Here is a 16,872-nt window from a genome sequence, read left to right as displayed (position 1 = left end):
GATCAAAAAGAATGCTGCCATTTGCAATAATGTTGGTGGAACTAGAGTGTATTATACTAAGTGAAATTAGGTCGGTCAGAGAAAGAGAAAGACAAATATCACATGACATCATTCATCTGTGGAATTTAAGAAACACAACATATCAACATAGGGGAAGGCAAGGAAAACTAAGATAAAAACAGAGAGGGAGGCAAACCATAAGAGACTCTTAAATACAGAGAACAAACTTAGGGTCACTGGAGGGGAGGTGGGTGGGGGACTGGGCTAAATGGGTGATGGTCATTAAGGAGGGCACTTCTTGGGAAACTACTCCTGAAACCAATACTACACTGCATGTTGACTAACTTGAATTTTAAAAAAAAAGTTTAAGAAAAGAAAAATGCAAGTCAAGAGGTCTTTAAAACTGCAATCGCATTAACTCCAGAAAACTACCAAAAAAAAAAAAAATGAGGTTGCTAAATATGAAAATGGTAGAACTAGACAGAAAAACATCAGGAGAATATATCCAAAGTTGGTTCTTTTTTTTTTTTTTTCAACGTTTATTTATTTTTGGGACAGAGAGAGACAGAGCATGAACGGGGGAGGGGCAGAGAGAGAGGGAGACACAGAATCGGAAACAGGCTCCAGGCTCCGAGCCATCAGCCCAGAGCCTGACGCGGGGCTCGAACTCATGGACCGCGAGATCGTGACCTGGCTGAAGTCGGACGCTTAACCGACTGCGCCACCCAGGCGCCCCAAAGTTGGTTCTTTAAATCAATCCTCAAGTCCCCAGATCCTTAGGTAATGGGAGGGGGTGGGGTAAAGAGAGCATGAGCCTACAAATACAGACTAAGGGGAAATAATTACACAGAAATTAAATGAATTAAAAGAGACCGTTTGTGCAAGCTGAATAAAATATCTACTACCTAAACCTACTACCTAAGGTCAAAGAGACATTTAAGAGCTTAAACAAAGCAATAATGGAAAAAACTTAGGCCCAAGAAGTTTCATAGGAATAATTTAAATAATATAAGAATTATGGATTTAACATCTTCTTGAATAAAAAAAGAACAAGTTTTTTTAAAAGCTAGCCTGATACTGATATCAAAATCTGACAAACATACAACAAAAGAAAACTGCAGCCTGCTATCATTTATAAACATGAACTCAAAGTCGTAAACAAAATAGTTACAAACAGAATAAGGAAGTATACTGAAAGAATAAGAACAGAGGAACTCAGTGAATCTTTGCAAAAATGCAAAAAATCTGTTGATGTAATTCAGAGTACGTAAGTGGTTAGGAGAAAAAAGCAGCCGATCACCTGATTACATGCTAACAGAGTATACAATGCAAATTAAATACATTCCTGGTTTTAAAAAGAGCAAAAAGCATGATCTGTACTTTCTTACCATAATTACACACACACATACACACAGAGAAAAATTAGCAAAAGATTCAAATAGGCAATTCACAGAAAAATAAATGGAGATGGTTAATAAGCATATGAAAAAGTGCTAGCAATTTCACTAATACTGAACACAAGAGAACTCAAGCATGAAATCACCAGTTTGGCGGTGTTGCTAAGGCTGTGAGGACTGGGCTGGCACCCCCCATACAAGATGGCAGGATATACAGTAGATGGAGGGAGGTGTATGTATAATGTCTAATGCATCCTTCCTGAGAAGTGCATCCAAAAGAAACACGAAGGACACTTTGACCCACTATCCCACATCTCAGAATTCACGCTAAGGAGAACATCAAACTAGAAAGAAAAAGGATCTGATCAGCTCAAGAAAGTTCATTACAGACTTTTTACAACAATGAACATTCTGAGAAAGAACATAAATTTCCTTTGTTTGGGAAACAAAGGCAAGAGGGGTTTATGCGGCCCAGTCCTCTGTAAGGACGTGGTATAATCTTAGGTGTGTGGGAGAAGCTTCCACTAAAGTTCACAGTGGTTATCTCTGGATGGGTGTGATTACGGTGATTTTTACTTTCCATCGTTGTCTTTTGTTGAAACTGTAAATGTAAGCATGAATCACTTCCCAGAAGCAATAAGGTTTCCCTACACACAATCAAGCCTCCTCCAAGACCCTTGGTGTCTACGGAATGAAGTCAGACGTTTTCAGCCTTTCATGCAAGTTCTTGTTGATCTGGCTCATAATTACTCCCATTCACAGCCCTCATGGCCTTCACCCCCTCACACTTGCCTCCATGTTGAAAATAACCTCTCCACCTACCTCTGATGGACCTTGAAGGCATGAATAGATGGGTCTCGGTGTCATGTAAGTAGTTGGTGGGCATCTGTCTTCTCTAACAGGTTTCTACCTCACAGCTCCCTCATGTTTGAGGCCCGCCTGTCCCAGTGGGGGTGAGCTCCTTGAGGGAACAGGTCCCTTTCCACCCCCACCAGTCCCCTTAAGCTCCTGACCCAAATCAGTTGCTCAAAAATGTTCTCTTGACTGAAAGCATTAAATCTCCCAGTGAAGGAACTCAAATATTTAAACAAATGGAAAACAGATGTCTTCCAGCCAGAGCACGCAAACTCCACCGGGGACATGTAGGCTGAGTTTCTTACTGAGCACCGAAATTATCACTAGGAAGCCCCACACCTCTTCTATCAGGCATCCTGAATGACACTTGCTAATTATCAGCATTACCAGGAAGCTGCTGGAAAAAGCCAAGGTGACCCTTCCAAAGTTGTCTTCCCATCAGAGCTTCCTCGTGAGATGTAAGGAATGGGTCTCACCTGGCTCATGGTGGCTTTCAGCATTTCCAGAAGCAGCAGGGCACCTTCGGTGCACAGCCCAACCCGGAGGACTTCTTCACTGTAGTGCTTCTGCAGGAGCCACTGAAGCATGGCATCCAGGCTGTCCTGAAAGAGGGGGCAAGGACTATAGAGAGACATATGGCTGCATGCCAGTGGGACCAGCTTTCCGGCCAGTGCATCATGTTTCTCAGGGGGGCCGAGTGGGAAAGACGAAACGGCACAGTAACAGCCTAGGTGGCTGGCCCATATGTAGAACTTCAGCCCACTCAGTGGCATGTGAGGGAAATACACACCTCCTATAAGATGCTGCAGGCCCACACAACCTGCATCAAGTTTAGCTCTTTTGTTTGGTTTGAGGTCCCAATCAACTTTAATGAATTTTTGTAAATGCAATTACAGAGGACATAGGAGGAATTCAAAGGCTTTGAGCACAGTGCAGAGTGTAGCAGAGGGAATGTGGAATTGACCAGCAGGGCAATCTGACTTTGCCTCTTGCAAAGCTGGGTTTGTGCAAGCTATTCAGCCTCTTGCCAACTCAGTTTCCTTCTCTGTAAGATGAAAATTGCATTCTCTACCCCATGGGATCATTATAAATATCAAGTGAAATAAAATTTGTAAAACGTCTATCATGGGTCCTGACATTCAGCAGATGTTTGCTTCCTACAACACGTTCTTGGAGAAATAGAAATGCACGGTTTCGGTGAACCTAGCACAGCATATTAAGAACTTTATTTTGAAGGGCGATCTATAATACCATTAGCATATATCAAGATTTAGGTAGGTCAAATATAAGGATATGCAAGGGAGGTGGATTTTCTAGCCTTCTATTTGCAGAGCCATGCCCCTCCCCCAATTTCCATTCAGCGCAGTTTAACTCCACTCAATTGAGACCAAGAAACAATTTCTGAATCTGCTGTTTGTCAGGTGCCCAGAAAGGTGAGTAAGAAGTGGAGTCTGCTCTTGAGGTGCTCAGTAGCTAAGGAGAGAGGAAATCACGTAACTGTGTCAGTGTCATATAAGGCAAAGGTGTGCTGAGACACAGGAGGGAGTGGTTCCCCGTGCCCAGGGATCTAATCAGGAGGTGGCATCTGAGCTGTGTTTTGAAGGAGGACCCCTCATCAGGCAGGTGACATGGGAGTAAGAACTCATTAAAGGCACAGGGGAGGCAAACACAAAGCAGCTGATCTTACTGGGGAGGTGACTCGGGGGGTTCACGGCACAAAGGGCAGGGAAGCAAGGAAGCTGGGTGGAGCGACAAGTCGGACACCCCATCGCAAAGGGTCTTGGCACTGGCTGTGGAGGGTGAACCTGATCCCGCAGGAACGGGAGCTCATGAAGACCTGGATGAGTGAGTGAGTGTGTGAACGGTGAGAAGCTATGTGTCATGAGTGTAGACTCCTCTTAGGAGAGAGGTGGCTAAGGAAGGACAAGACAATGACAAATAGGAAAACAGTTGGCCAGGAGTATGAATCAAAGGGTCAGTTTCCGGTTTTAGGTGGGACACAGTTCACCATATTTATGGTCTCTGAGGAAAGAGTCCATAGAAAAGAAGATGCTGAAAGTACAGGAAAAAGAAGGGTCAACTACTAGTGAGATCACTCAGGAAAGGAGTGGAAGGAATCCAGATCAGCCTGGAAAAACTACCCTTTGCCAGTGACAACAGAGAGAAGGTGATGAAGAGGGGCATGGCATGACCAGGTGGTGGAGAGCAGGGTACCAAAGCAGTACCTCCCTCTGGGGCCCTCCATTCCCACTGTGAAGTAAGTCATTGGAGCAAAGGGTGGCTTTGGAGCAGAAGTCTGAAGAGCATATATGGTTTACTCTAGAATGCAGGGGAATCAAGGCACTTGGCTAAGGTCAAGAGACACACTATTTCAGAAGGTATAAACTGAGGTTCTAATTCTGTGGTGGCAGCAACCCGCCTCCCTTCCCATGCCCATGATCATGTGACTTCTCTAGCCATGCCCAGAAGGGGAAAGACTTAAAAGTGGGACTGATAAAAACAGAGACCTGCTGGCAGGGAGGATGGGAGGCAGAAGCCCAAGAACTCAGAATACCTGAAGAGCTAGACAAGGGAGTGGCTCTGTGAGAGAAGGAAGCGGGTGAGAACACAATATGAGTTGGAAGAAGTGGATAGAGGTAGCGGTGGAGAGTCTTAGGGAACTGCCTCGGTCACACGGAATGAGACCAGGTATGTCACTGTATCCCAGGGGTACCCCAAAAACCTACTTTGGGCCTGTCCGTCAGCTCCGTAAGTGGCGTCTGCAGGAAGAAGGTGGACACAATGAGATAGACTTCTGGAATATGCACATGGTGGCCCAGAAAGTCTTTCAAGATGCGGAACCCAGGAAGCAGGCAGGGGCTCTGGTCAGGCATGGCAGGGTGGCTCTTCAGGTTATCTATTGATCAGGTGGAAGGGGCACAAAATCCAATTGAGAACAATTGCTGTTGCTTCTGGTCAAGGTGGGGACTGGGAACATGAAGGGATTCCCTGCCACCTACCCATCCCATAGAAATGCCAGGTAGAAATACATGTCATACACACATGACCACAAGAAAGTATTCAATAAGAGTTCCTTTCCCTATTTCAGACACACTCATTCATTCATTCATTCAGAAACAGATACTTAGTGCCTACCACCTTAGAGGCAAAAGACTAGCTTTGTATTAGGCAATAAGGACATAGCATTTCAACAAAATATACAGAACCCGAGACCCTCACCAAGTACTTACAATGTAGTTGTAGGGAAGGACATTATGGAATTAAATGCCCCAATAAATATTTGCTTGTGAATTGTGATAAACACCATAAAGAAAAGTAATAGGGGCAAAGAGAGTGTAACAGAGGGGCCCTAATTCAAGGGGAGCCCTCTTCTCCTGGAGGAAGTGGCATTTGAACTGAGACCTGAGGGATGAACCCATACCATCCAGGAGAGCCATGTTGGTGTTGTGGGTTGGGGGCAACATCCCAGGAAGAGGAAAAGAGCTGAGGAGCTCTTGAGGAATGGAAGGAAGCCCCCCGTGTCTGCAAAGTAGTCAGGACATAAAGGGATCTTGACAAGGAAGTAAGAGGAGACTGGGACTGATCGGGATCAAAGGTCAAGGTGATCCTACTGTGAGAGCATGAAGGCCCCTAGAGGAAGGAGCTTGGCCGGTCCTCACTTGCAGCCCAGGATGAGGAGGTGTCCTGCCTCCTGGAGAAGGCTGCACACTCACCTATCACAATGTCCACTCCCTCGAAGCTGCGCTCCACCCAGGATCCTCCAGACAGGCCTTCTTTAAATCGCCCGCGGAGGGAGGGGCTTGCCAAAAAGTGCAGCAGAAGCTTCAACCCCAGCACCGTGGTGCTTGGATGCAGGTGGCCCTGTACAAGGAGCAGGAACCAGTCAGGCCCCAGGTTCAAAAACATCTCTTCCTTTGTCCTGGGGGGGGGGGGGTCAAAAAATGCAATAAAATATCTCTCAGTCCATGAGCAAATAACACATCCAGAAAATACAAATAATTTCCAGCCTCGCTAGTCACCTAGGAGAGGCAAATTAAGGTTGATCTGGATATCACTCAGTGAAGTACATGTTATATTTTTAAAGAATGGTAAACTAAAATGCTGGCAAAGTTGCTGTTAAATGGCTGAACATGTTTATGAATCACTGCAATGTAAGTTGGCCAAAGCTCTTCAAAGCAATTGGAAACTGTACCAACAGATGTAAAAATGCGCAGGCCCCTTGAGAGCCCTAGCCCACTAGTATTCATACTTGCAGGGACTGACCAGCCACCCATCTAATTACATCAATACAGTTGCATAAAACACGTAATGGTTAAGTCACTCCCTTTTCAGATATACTGATCAAAATTAATCTAGGGGCACCTGGGTGGCGCAGTCGGTTAAGCATCCGACTTCAGCCAGGTCACGATCTCGCAGTCCGTGAGTTCGAGCCCCGCGTCAGGCTCTGGGCTGATGGCTCAGAGCCTGGAGCCTGTTTCCGATTCTGTGTCTCCCTCTCTCTCTGCCCCTCCCCCGTTCATGCTCTGTCTCTCTCTGTCCCAAAAATAAATAAACGTTGAAAAAAAAATTAATCTAATCTAAATGGGATAGTCCAGTATTCATGCATCTGTATCAATTTAGGCAAAAAAAAAAAAAAAACCCCACCACATTTTAACTGTCACTTTCAAAAATGAATTTTAAAATGATGAGTTTGGAGAATACAGATTTGCTAGAGGGGACTGGAGGGCAGGGAGGTGGCAACCAAACCTCAGGGGCAATGGCTCAGCAAAGGACTCTGCCTCTAGGAACCAGAGAAGGGCCCATCTTTGCTAGGCAGGGTTCTCAACACCAATTGCCAGACTAGGCAGCGAGGCTGTGGCCCCTGGACTAGAAGTCAAGAAACTGCCCTCTCTTCTATCCCTGCCTCTGTTTACTAACTGGCTGACTTTGGCAGAGCTTTTGATGAGCTCTGGTCATTCTCCTTGATGATGATGATGATGATGATGGTGATGAGGGCAGTGATGGTGAGATGATGACGATGAGAAGACTTAGCTTATGGAGTATTTATAGTGTCCCAGACACCATGCTTGGGGCTAGTCACATATTAATTTCCAACCATAGTAGGTACTATTCTTATCCTCATATAGATGAGTAGAAGAGGGCATAGAGGACTTAAATAACCTCCCCAAAGTCTCTGAGAGCAGAGCTGGGATTTGAACCCAAGAGGTCTAGACGTCAGAGCCCTGGTGCTTAAGCACTACCCTATATTCTCATTCAGAAAGATGAAAAAGGAGAGGGTTGGACTAGCTCATCTCCAAGGCATCTTCCAGTTCTACCATGTTTTGATTCTAGAAATACAAAGATTTCTTAAGCACTACTTGCAAGGCCATTTTACTGAGGGATAACTCCCCACAGCATTCCTCTCTTCCCCAAACACACGGACACACTAAAATGCCAACCCAGCAGAGCAAGGACCTAGACCAACTTCCTCAGCACTGCAGTCTGGGAGTGAGGAACAGGGTCTGACACACAGTAGGTGCTCAACAAATAGTGGTTGAATGGATGACTCTGGAGTTGGATATAAAGCAGGCAGTCAGTGGGAGAGAGTTAATGGAATTTCATGGTTACACATTGTTTTAAAAGTTAATTGAAGGCAGATACTTCTTGTTCCAACTTGGAAAAATAACTAAATAACTGACAGTAAATAGCAGAAGAATTTGGCAAGCCTTTTCCTTGATAGATGTTATTTAGGCTAACCATTTCTCTGTTCTATTTTCTGCCAAGTACAGGACATCAAAATCAGTGATTGTCACAACCGCCAAAACAATAACAATTACACTACAGCTATGGTGACAAAAAGAGCTTATTGTAATTATACCAAATCTGTTCTGACTCACTCATGCCCATTTCACATTTGCATCAGAATATCTCAGGGCAAGGTCTGCTTTATTGGGTGGAGAGAATATAATTTTGTTTCTGACTGGTGCAGGAAACACATTGCTGAAAACCGACTCGGAGATGCTAAACTTTTCATTAAGAAAAGGTTTTAATACTGCACCCTGTATGAGGCAACCCCATGCCAAATCGCTCTTCCTGGAACTACTTACTCAGAGGACAGATGAAGTTGGGAAGAAGATATTACACTGAACAGCATCTCCAGCAACTGGTTTCTGAGCCAGATTGTCTTTCCAGATGTTTGGCTTCCAGCTACAAAATAAGGAAATTCAGATTTGAGAGAAAACGGATGTAAAGAGACATACTATTTGCTGCAGCAAGCAATCGTATTCACCAAATGCTTCGTTCACCCAGGAATTGGGGCATGGATGGGACTCAAAATTTTGGCATTCAGTTCTAGACTTCCATGCAATGCTTAAAAAGAATTTCAGGACATGTTCCTAAAGTTCTTTTTAACTGGAGATGATTTTGTTTCTTCCTATCCACTTCCCCCAAAAATCCTAAAAATAACGAGGTCAAGTTTATCTTCCAGCAGAAGAATTTTTTTTCACTATCATAGGCTGCAACACTTCTTGACCACCTACTACATGCTGGGCATTATGGGAGGCACTGGGAGAAGAGTGGTGAAGATTTTAGTACCCGATCTCAATTCCTGCTCTCAATGTGTTTCCAGACTAAACCTTCAGCGTATCAATGTTGCACTAAAAATAGAGCTTGCGTTGTAGAGTTCAGAATGCAGTCCATATTAGAAGGGCTGACTGAATAAGCTTACTTTTGGCCCATTATCCATTCATTCATTCCCTTGGTTAACCACTTATTTTACAACCAATTCAGGGCACGTGAATGCAGAAATATGACTGATGTGGCAGTCTGGAGAAGCGGAATCAGATTTCTCTTTATTTGGATTCTGGCCCCAAAGGTCTATCTCTGAGCTTCCGTTTCCTCATCTGCAAAATGGGAATAGTAATACCTACTCTTCAGGTTTGACCTAAAGATAAGAGATCATTTTCCTAGACTAAGTAAGAGTGTCCAATAGAATCTTTTTCAATGATAAGAATGTTTTCTATCTCTCCTGTCCAATACAGTAACCACTAGGCTCGTGTGGTTATCGAGCACTTGGAATGGAGCTTGTGTGACTGAGGAATTGAATTTTTAATTGCATTTAATATCTACCAGTTAAAATTTAAATGTAAATGGCCACATGTAGCTAGAGGCTCCCATCTTGGACAGCACAGATCTGTAGGGCCCAGGACCAAGTTCCCTTCACACCTGCCCTGGCAGAGGGAACATGACATAGCTTCTGTTCTGCACCTGGTTGGGAGGAGAGAGACCCAAAAAAACAAATCACTAACCTGTGCATTAGAGTAAGCGCAAGGACTTTAGAAGCCCAGAGGAGGTGACTTAACCTGGCTTGGTATGACCGGGAATGGTTAACTCAGTGGGCAAAGCAGGGGGTGGGGTGGGACAGGGGAGGCATTTCTGCCAAGGGAACAACACATACAAAGCATGGCTGGAGGGCACCATCACATATTAGGATGTGCAGGTGCTCAGAGTGCTGAAGTTGGGGCTCATCAGAGGAGCAGAGGTAGGAAGGACTCAACCAAGAAGGTAAGCAGGAACTGGGTCACGAAGGATCCCACCTGTTGGCCTGTAGGGAACTGAGTTTTATCCTGGAGGTCTTAGAAGCCATTCCAGGTTGTGATGGAAGAATAAACAATTTGATATGACTGTAACCCTACTCATAACACTATGACCTCACAAGCCACTACTTGGGAACAATTGCTCAGTTGTGAGTACCTTCCCTTTTCTTTGCCTCAGGCCTTCCCTCTACAAAATGGGCCCATGACAGGTGGCTCTCAGGGGTTCCCTGAGGGCCATCCTGCTGCTTTTAGACTGGTGTCTGAGAAAGGTCTCCTCACCAGACACTGAGGAGTCCAGGCCTCCATCCACGCAGATCTGCCTCTCATTCACCGAAGAAGGCTTGAGGGTGTAGACAACAAACAGCCCAATTCTTAATGCAGAGAGAGAGGGATATGTTCAGTGGTGGGCTCCACCCACGTCTGCTCAACACATATGAAGGTTTTCTACACAGATCCACCCAAATCGGCTTCAAGGGAGGATTTGAGACAGATCACATTATTCTGTGATCAATGCAGTGTTTCCAGAGACTTCTAAAATCTATCATCAGAGAAGTTAACTCTGGCTCTGCCAGATAAACATAACAGAGAGTGCTGAGGATGGAAAAGGCTACGTACCATGTCAACTGGGACTGTCCTCTGGGAAGTCTGCAAAAAGCAGACACATCAGCAAAAAGCTGATGAGGAGGACTGTGCTCACAGGAACTTGAATTCTTGGCATAGTAAGTATGTCTGGGCACCAGGGAGCTGTGAGCACATAGCCCTGAGGGGAGTCTTGCAAAACCACCCCTTTTCTCAACTCTCAGCCCTGAACAGAACCTCTGGAAGGTTCCAAGGGAATGGAACCTGCCACTGCACTGAAGGGTAATGTTGCTGGGTCGAGTGTGGTCAGGAGAGAACTGAGGCCTATATACCCTTGTGAAATAGTCCCAAGGCTCTGCCCTTCCCCCTGGGAAGCGTGGCACAGTACCTGAGCAAGTCCTGGATGCTGAAGTGGCCCCTCAGCTGACAGCCTAGGATGGCAATGATGGTGGGGATCTTGGAGAAGGTGAGGCCCGGCTCATTGAAGAGGAAGACGAGCTTGGGTATAAGCTGTGCCTGGTGAGCAACTTCAGCATTCCGGGGTCCTTCCCTGGTGAGCCCAGGAGAAAGGCAGTAAAAGCTTTTACTGGAATGAACCAAATTTGCTGTGTTTCTGCTAAAAAGGTTTCCCAGGCTGGGCTTGCTCCATGGCCCTCTGACTCCAATGCTCTCTTGGCAACTCATCAAAATGCTGTCAGACACCCATTGAATATGTGTCTGCCGAGAGTTGCTCAGGGATGAGCCTCCCATGCCCTTCCACCCACCCCCCCCCCCCCGCCCCGGAAACTGCCTTCAAAGATAACCCCCAGTTATTGACTTTTAAATTCCAAGCCTCAGGGAAAACTAATGCTGGTCTCAGAAAACTCAGAACAAAGACAGCAGACTCGCGTGCGACCGCGGAGCACTCTCCAACAGCCAGGAGCGAGGGGCCCTTGGCGAGTCTGTCTGGGGTGTGCGCTCTTCCTGCCCGCCCCAAACCACAAAGTGGATGAATACGCCACTAGGAGTCAAAGGGGAAAAAGACAGAATTCAAGCATCCGCATCCCCCTTCTTAGGATAATCACAAATTCAATTTCCCGTAAGTTCTACTCAACCAAAGAAAACAGCTCCCAGGATAAATGTCCATCTTTAAGAAAACAACAAGTACAGAAAGAAAGTGGGAAAAGGAAAGAAAAAAAAAAGGTGAAGGAGGGCGAATCTGGGTGGGTGGTTCCTTCTTGAACTGTCTTTTCAGTACTAACAGGACAAATTCTGCCAACCTCCACATCCCTGATACTGAGGCAGAACCAGCCCAGTTCTGTGTGTGGTTTGTATTCACAGCTCTCATTGTGTTTTGTGCTCTTTCTTATCACGGCACTAAGCAGCCTGTTTTTCTGTATTCCTTCTCCACAGGACTGTCTTGTTCCTCTTAACTTCCAGCCCTGAGGAGCTGCCCAGCAGCCATCTTGCCGTCTGCCCACATGAAGCCAGCACGGAGGAAAGCATGAACAAGACAGGTGACAGGTCTCAGATGAAGTAGTGTGAGTGCCACCCGGCCACATGTGAAGATCTGCCCCATTCCAATGTATGAGTCAATAAATTCCCCCTTTCTCAACCTTCCTTTTGCCCTCCCTCCTCCCTCCCTTCCTTCCTTAAGTTGGTTTGAGTTGTATTTCTGCTGCTTGTAACCAAAAGAGGCCTGAATGATTTAAAAAGTGACTTGGAGAAGTCATTTAGAGGGAGAGTGGGTTGGGAGGCAAACAGGACACAGAGAAGTGTTTTCCTTTGCTGGCCACATATACTGGGCCCGAGAGGGTGCGAGGCCCAAATCCACCAGGGAGACAGACTTGCCCCACATAAGTGAGCCACTGGGAAGGGCATTGCTACGACTGAATGTTCATGTCCCCCCCAAAATTCATGTGTTAAAACCTAACCATAGGATTTGGAGGTACAGTGTCTGGAGGTAAACACATCCCCTAGTGATGGGATTAGCACCTTTATAAAAGAGATGCCAGAGAGCTCCCTTGCCCCTCCCACCAGGCGACACTATAGTAAGGAGACTGCTGTTAACCAGGAAGGGGGACCCTCCCCAGACACTGAATCTGCCAGTGATGTTGATGTTAGACTTGATGTTAGATGTTAGGCTTCCAGCCTCGAGAACTGTGAGAAATAAGTTTCTGTTGTTTATTCAGCACCCTGTCTATCATATTTTGTCACGGCAGCCCAAACAGACCCAGACAGACATGCTGTCACCTGGGAGTCCAGTGGTCTGGAAATGGGAGAAGGCCGTGGTTGCTGAGCCACTGTCTGTCCTGTCCCCTCAGTCCCCCTTCTTGGCATGAAGCCATTAGTCCTAGCCCCCCGCACTGCCAAAGCCCAGCCTACCTTGGTGATCGAAGGATTTCCACAAAATGGGAAAAGAGGGAGAGCTCCAGGTTGTCTGCAGAATTCATCCAGAGCTGGGGACAACAAACACACAGTGAAACCAAGATGTGTGTGAAGAAGGGATTCCAGGCAGTGTAAGCAGGTACAGAGCTGCTTAGGCAAGCTCCTTAGGCTTGAAATTCACTAACACAATTTAGCTGTTCATGAATCTGACCCGATCTCCCGACACCTAGAACTTAGAGGGTGCCTGCCCCGGGGGGAAGCTCAGACGCCATTCCTCTCCGCCCCATCTTTGCTGCTGCCCAGTGCTTCCGTGTGAGTCTAGATTTGAACCAAGGACACTCGCCCTCACCTCCGTCTGGCCCTCAGCCCTGCTGCCCGTGTAGCCGTACCCCAAATGCAGTTCATCCTCACTGGAGCCTACAAGGCAAATACCAGTCTTCCCAAGTTAGAGATGAGAAAATAGAGGCTGAGACAGACCAGTTGAGTGACAGGCCCCACTCACCACTGGCAAGTGGTAGGACTGGAGTTAGAAGCTGAGTCTTGGCTGTCTGGGTTTATGCTCCCGCAACCACGCACCCAACTTGTGCATGCATCAGTTTCTTCACTTCTTTCCTCCATAAATCCTGCAGCACCGCCCACACCTTCCCTTATACAGCTGCTCTGCGAGCTGTGCACAGAGGGGAGATGCACTGTGATTCTGAGAGTGAACTTTATCACTCAGGTCGTTATCATTCACAGTAAACAAAATACAGCGGCTAACCATCCTTCTGGGGCACAGTTGAAGGCACGCCTTCATGTCTCATGCCTATTTCCTTTCAGAGAGCTTGACTATTTCTTACTTCTAAATACTGACATTTCCTAAGGCCCAGAATTAAAAAGGTTCCGACACGGGATTGCAAGAGTGCAATCATAGAGCAGCAAAGAAAGCTCACGCTTCTAAATGAGGCCATGTTCTAGAGGCAAGAAGTGCCCTGTAAGTCCTAAAACGATATCATTATCTGCATTTAGTAGCTAAGAAGAGTGAAGACTCAGAGAGACTAAGTAACTTGCCTGGCGCCCCACGGTTTCTAATTGGCAGAGGCTGGCTTCAAAGCCTGGTCTGTCTGACCATGGAGCCCATTCTCTTGTCTCTCCCCTGTGCTCCCCCCAGGCATCTCCTGCAGACAGTGACCCCTAGGGTCAATAATCGACCTCACTTGAATCAAGCAGGTGGCCATGGCTCCATCCTCTTACTTAAGAGTGAAAGCAAAAGGGCCTCAGAGGACCCAAGTTTATGAGGGGGCCCATGGAGGCAGAGACCACCCCTCTCCAGTCCCCAGGGCCCAGGACCACACATGCCACATAATGGGCACTTAATAAGGACCCATTAAATTTTTTAAAAGAGTGAATGCAAAGTAAATCAAGGTAAAATAAGTGGATTGCTCTTAAGCCAGAAACACTAACAGACTTCCAGCCCCTGTTTCACAGTCACTACCCGGAACACACAGAGGAGGGCAGCTGCCATTTTGGAGAGCTGGTGTGGGCTGACGTGGCCCCAGTAGGGGTGGCGGTAGGCAGGCATGGCACCCCAACGTGCAAGTCTGGAGGAGTCCAAGAGCCTAAACACGTGGAATAGTCACTCGTGAAGGCAGTCACTGAACAAATGCTATGCCAGCGTCAGTGCCGGGAGCCGGGAGAACCGAGAAAGTCAAAGACTGAACCTAACAATCTTGTGTGTTCCTGAGCCCTTACCTTTCCCACAGAAGCATATCCCTGTTTCTGTTCCAGAGCACCGACAGTAAGAAGCTGCCATTGGAGGCTGCCTAGCTCTTTAGAAATTACATAATACCAACTACCTGAATTTTGGGAAACATGGATAATTGAACCTTTTGGTTGTTATCCTGTGTCACATAACCCCTGTACTAAGGACAGCACTGAGATGTCTGGATTAGATTTCTTTGAACATCAGATGGAGACCATGTCAAATTCTGCCCTCTCCCCAACCCCTGGGACCATCTCACTCTCAGAATGAGCTGGCCTGTCCCTTTTTCAAGGAACCCCAAACCTCAACCTCCTGTCCCTCCACTGCTTCTCGACTTCCTGTCTCACTCCCACCTCTCAACTAGCTGCCTCAATCATTATGCATGGGTCCCACACTTTCTCTTGTAACCCACTCTCTCGTCTCTAAACCTTCCCTCTCCTTTAAGGACTTGTCCCATCAATAGCGACACTCTCACTGGTATTTTTAACCATCCTTTTCCACTGCTTCCTCCTCCTCAGCCTACAACCACACTCAAGTCCCTTAAGTCTTGAAATTTCCTTCTACTCTCTTCTCCTTTTCTTCTATCTTGACTTCTACGGTGCTCTCCTCACCTCGCTTCTGACCCTACAATTTACCTTTCACCAGGCCTGTCAGTGACCCCCAGGTGACCTCCAAGTGACTTCCAAATTTTACATAATCTTACAAATTACAAAATCGACGACTTACACATCCTCACTCTTACTTTACTTGATGTAGGCAGACATTTGTGAAAGACCTCTTCTTTTTGAAATTCCCTCCTAATCTTAAAATGTTACTTCGTTTCTTGTTTGTTTATTTATTTATTTTAGCTTCTAGTTGTTATGGGTTGCTTGTGTTCTTAACTCCAGCTTTAAAAGCACCAGCTTATCTAAGAGTTTAACTCAGGGAGGGGTGGGATGGACCTCAAGGTCATTCCAGGAGCAGACAGTGGGGGGGGGGGGGTTCCTCCATTGGAAATTTCTGGGCGGGGCTGCTGACTGAGATGCTTTGGAGCCAAGCTGCCAGAGCACAGCCACGGCACTCTAGAACGTACAGATGTGCAGCCAAGGCATGCTGTCTTGTTTATCAGTATAGTGAGGTCATTTGTGCATATCCCCTTTCCTTTTGTGCACAGGGAGCCTATATTCCATGTCTGGCTGGCTTCCTGAAGCAGATCCATCCATCTTCAGAAGCAGATCCAGGGCCCAATTCAATTAGCTAATATTTTATTTAGGATTTTTTTTAGCTATATTTATGAATAAGATTGGCCTGGACTTTTTCATTTCCCATACTGTCTTTTTTCGGTTCTGCATTCAAGATTTGCTCATAAAATAAGCTGGGAGTGCTCCCTTTCCAGTTTCTTGGAAGAGTTTAAAAGGTTGGAATGGCCCGTTTGCTGACAGGTAGAACTTCCCTATAGAAACCCTGAGCCTGGACTTGCCTTGTGGATGTTGTTGGCTTGTAAGATTTTAAACGCGTGATTCTGTTATTTGATGGTTATGGGACCCTTTGAGTTTTTACCTCTTTTTGAGTGAATTTTGAAAACAAATTTTCTTTGGAGATTGTTCAAATGAGCTAAGTGTTCACATTTATTGGCACAAAGTTGCCAATCCTATTTTTGCTACCTTTCTAATTGCACATTCCTCCGTGGTTATTCTTCCTTTCCTTCCTAATATTACTTCGTTGTGCCTTTCATTTTCCCCCCGTCCCCCACCTTGGCCAATCTCAACAAGTTTGTCTGTGTTATGAGAACCAGTTGTTGGCCTTGCTGACATTTCTATGTTTGTTTCCTTCCTACTTAATTAATGTTCTCATCTCTTTTTTCCTTCCTTCTTCCTCTGAATTTTGTTTTTGTTTGGTTTTTTTTGTTTGTTTGTTTAGGGTTTTTGTGTTTTTCTTTTTGTTTGGTCATCCAATCTTCTTGATCTAAAGGTTCTGTTCATTACTTTCAAGTGTTCTTTTGTCCAATATATACATTGACGTTTATAATTTGTTCTCCAAATCCAGCTTTCACCAGCCCCCCACAATGCACAGTACTTTTTTATACTGTGTCATACACAGTATTCCTTCCATTCAGCTCTATACCACTTCTGATATGAATGAGGAGCCTCATTAATCCTCCTCCTTATCCCACTGCCTTTGCCAAAATTTAGGTTTCAAAATTTTTCACCTGGATTTCTGTAGCAATCTCATGACCCACTCTCCCTGCCTGGGGCTCCTGCCACCAGAGTAATAGGCTTAAAATAAAACTCTGTCGTGTGGTATTTTAGTTAACATCCTTGGATATCAGCAATTTAGCAAAACATATCAATAGTCTGAAAATTGCTTATAAAGCCTAATA

General features: G+C 45.8%; 1 protein-coding gene across 6 annotated transcripts in view; it reads right to left on the bottom strand.

Moving 5' to 3' along the window:
* WDFY4 (WDFY family member 4) overlaps nucleotides 1–16,872 on the bottom strand; it is a 295,803-nt gene that overhangs the window by 162,320 nt on the left and 116,611 nt on the right. For all 6 annotated transcript variants that reach the window (XM_040485696.1, XM_040485698.1, XM_040485701.1 and 3 more), the window contains 7 exons: nucleotides 12,770–12,843; nucleotides 10,794–10,955; nucleotides 10,106–10,197; nucleotides 8,339–8,438; nucleotides 5,966–6,171; nucleotides 4,979–5,148; nucleotides 2,729–2,854 (listed from right to left, as the gene is read on the bottom strand). In XM_040485696.1, coding sequence (XP_040341630.1) covers nucleotides 2,729–2,854; nucleotides 4,979–5,148; nucleotides 5,966–6,171; nucleotides 8,339–8,438; nucleotides 10,106–10,197; nucleotides 10,794–10,955; nucleotides 12,770–12,843 — 930 coding nt within the window. The remainder of the gene's footprint in view (nucleotides 1–2,728; nucleotides 2,855–4,978; nucleotides 5,149–5,965; nucleotides 6,172–8,338; nucleotides 8,439–10,105; nucleotides 10,198–10,793; nucleotides 10,956–12,769; nucleotides 12,844–16,872) is intronic.

This window comes from Herpailurus yagouaroundi, unplaced genomic scaffold (assembly GCF_014898765.1).
Source record: "Herpailurus yagouaroundi ecotype Mexico unplaced genomic scaffold, PumYag 163, whole genome shotgun sequence".
Taxonomy (NCBI): domain Eukaryota; kingdom Metazoa; phylum Chordata; class Mammalia; order Carnivora; family Felidae; genus Herpailurus; species Herpailurus yagouaroundi.
Note: the sequence above shows the minus strand (reverse complement) of the source record. Positions and strands in the feature narration are given on the sequence as shown.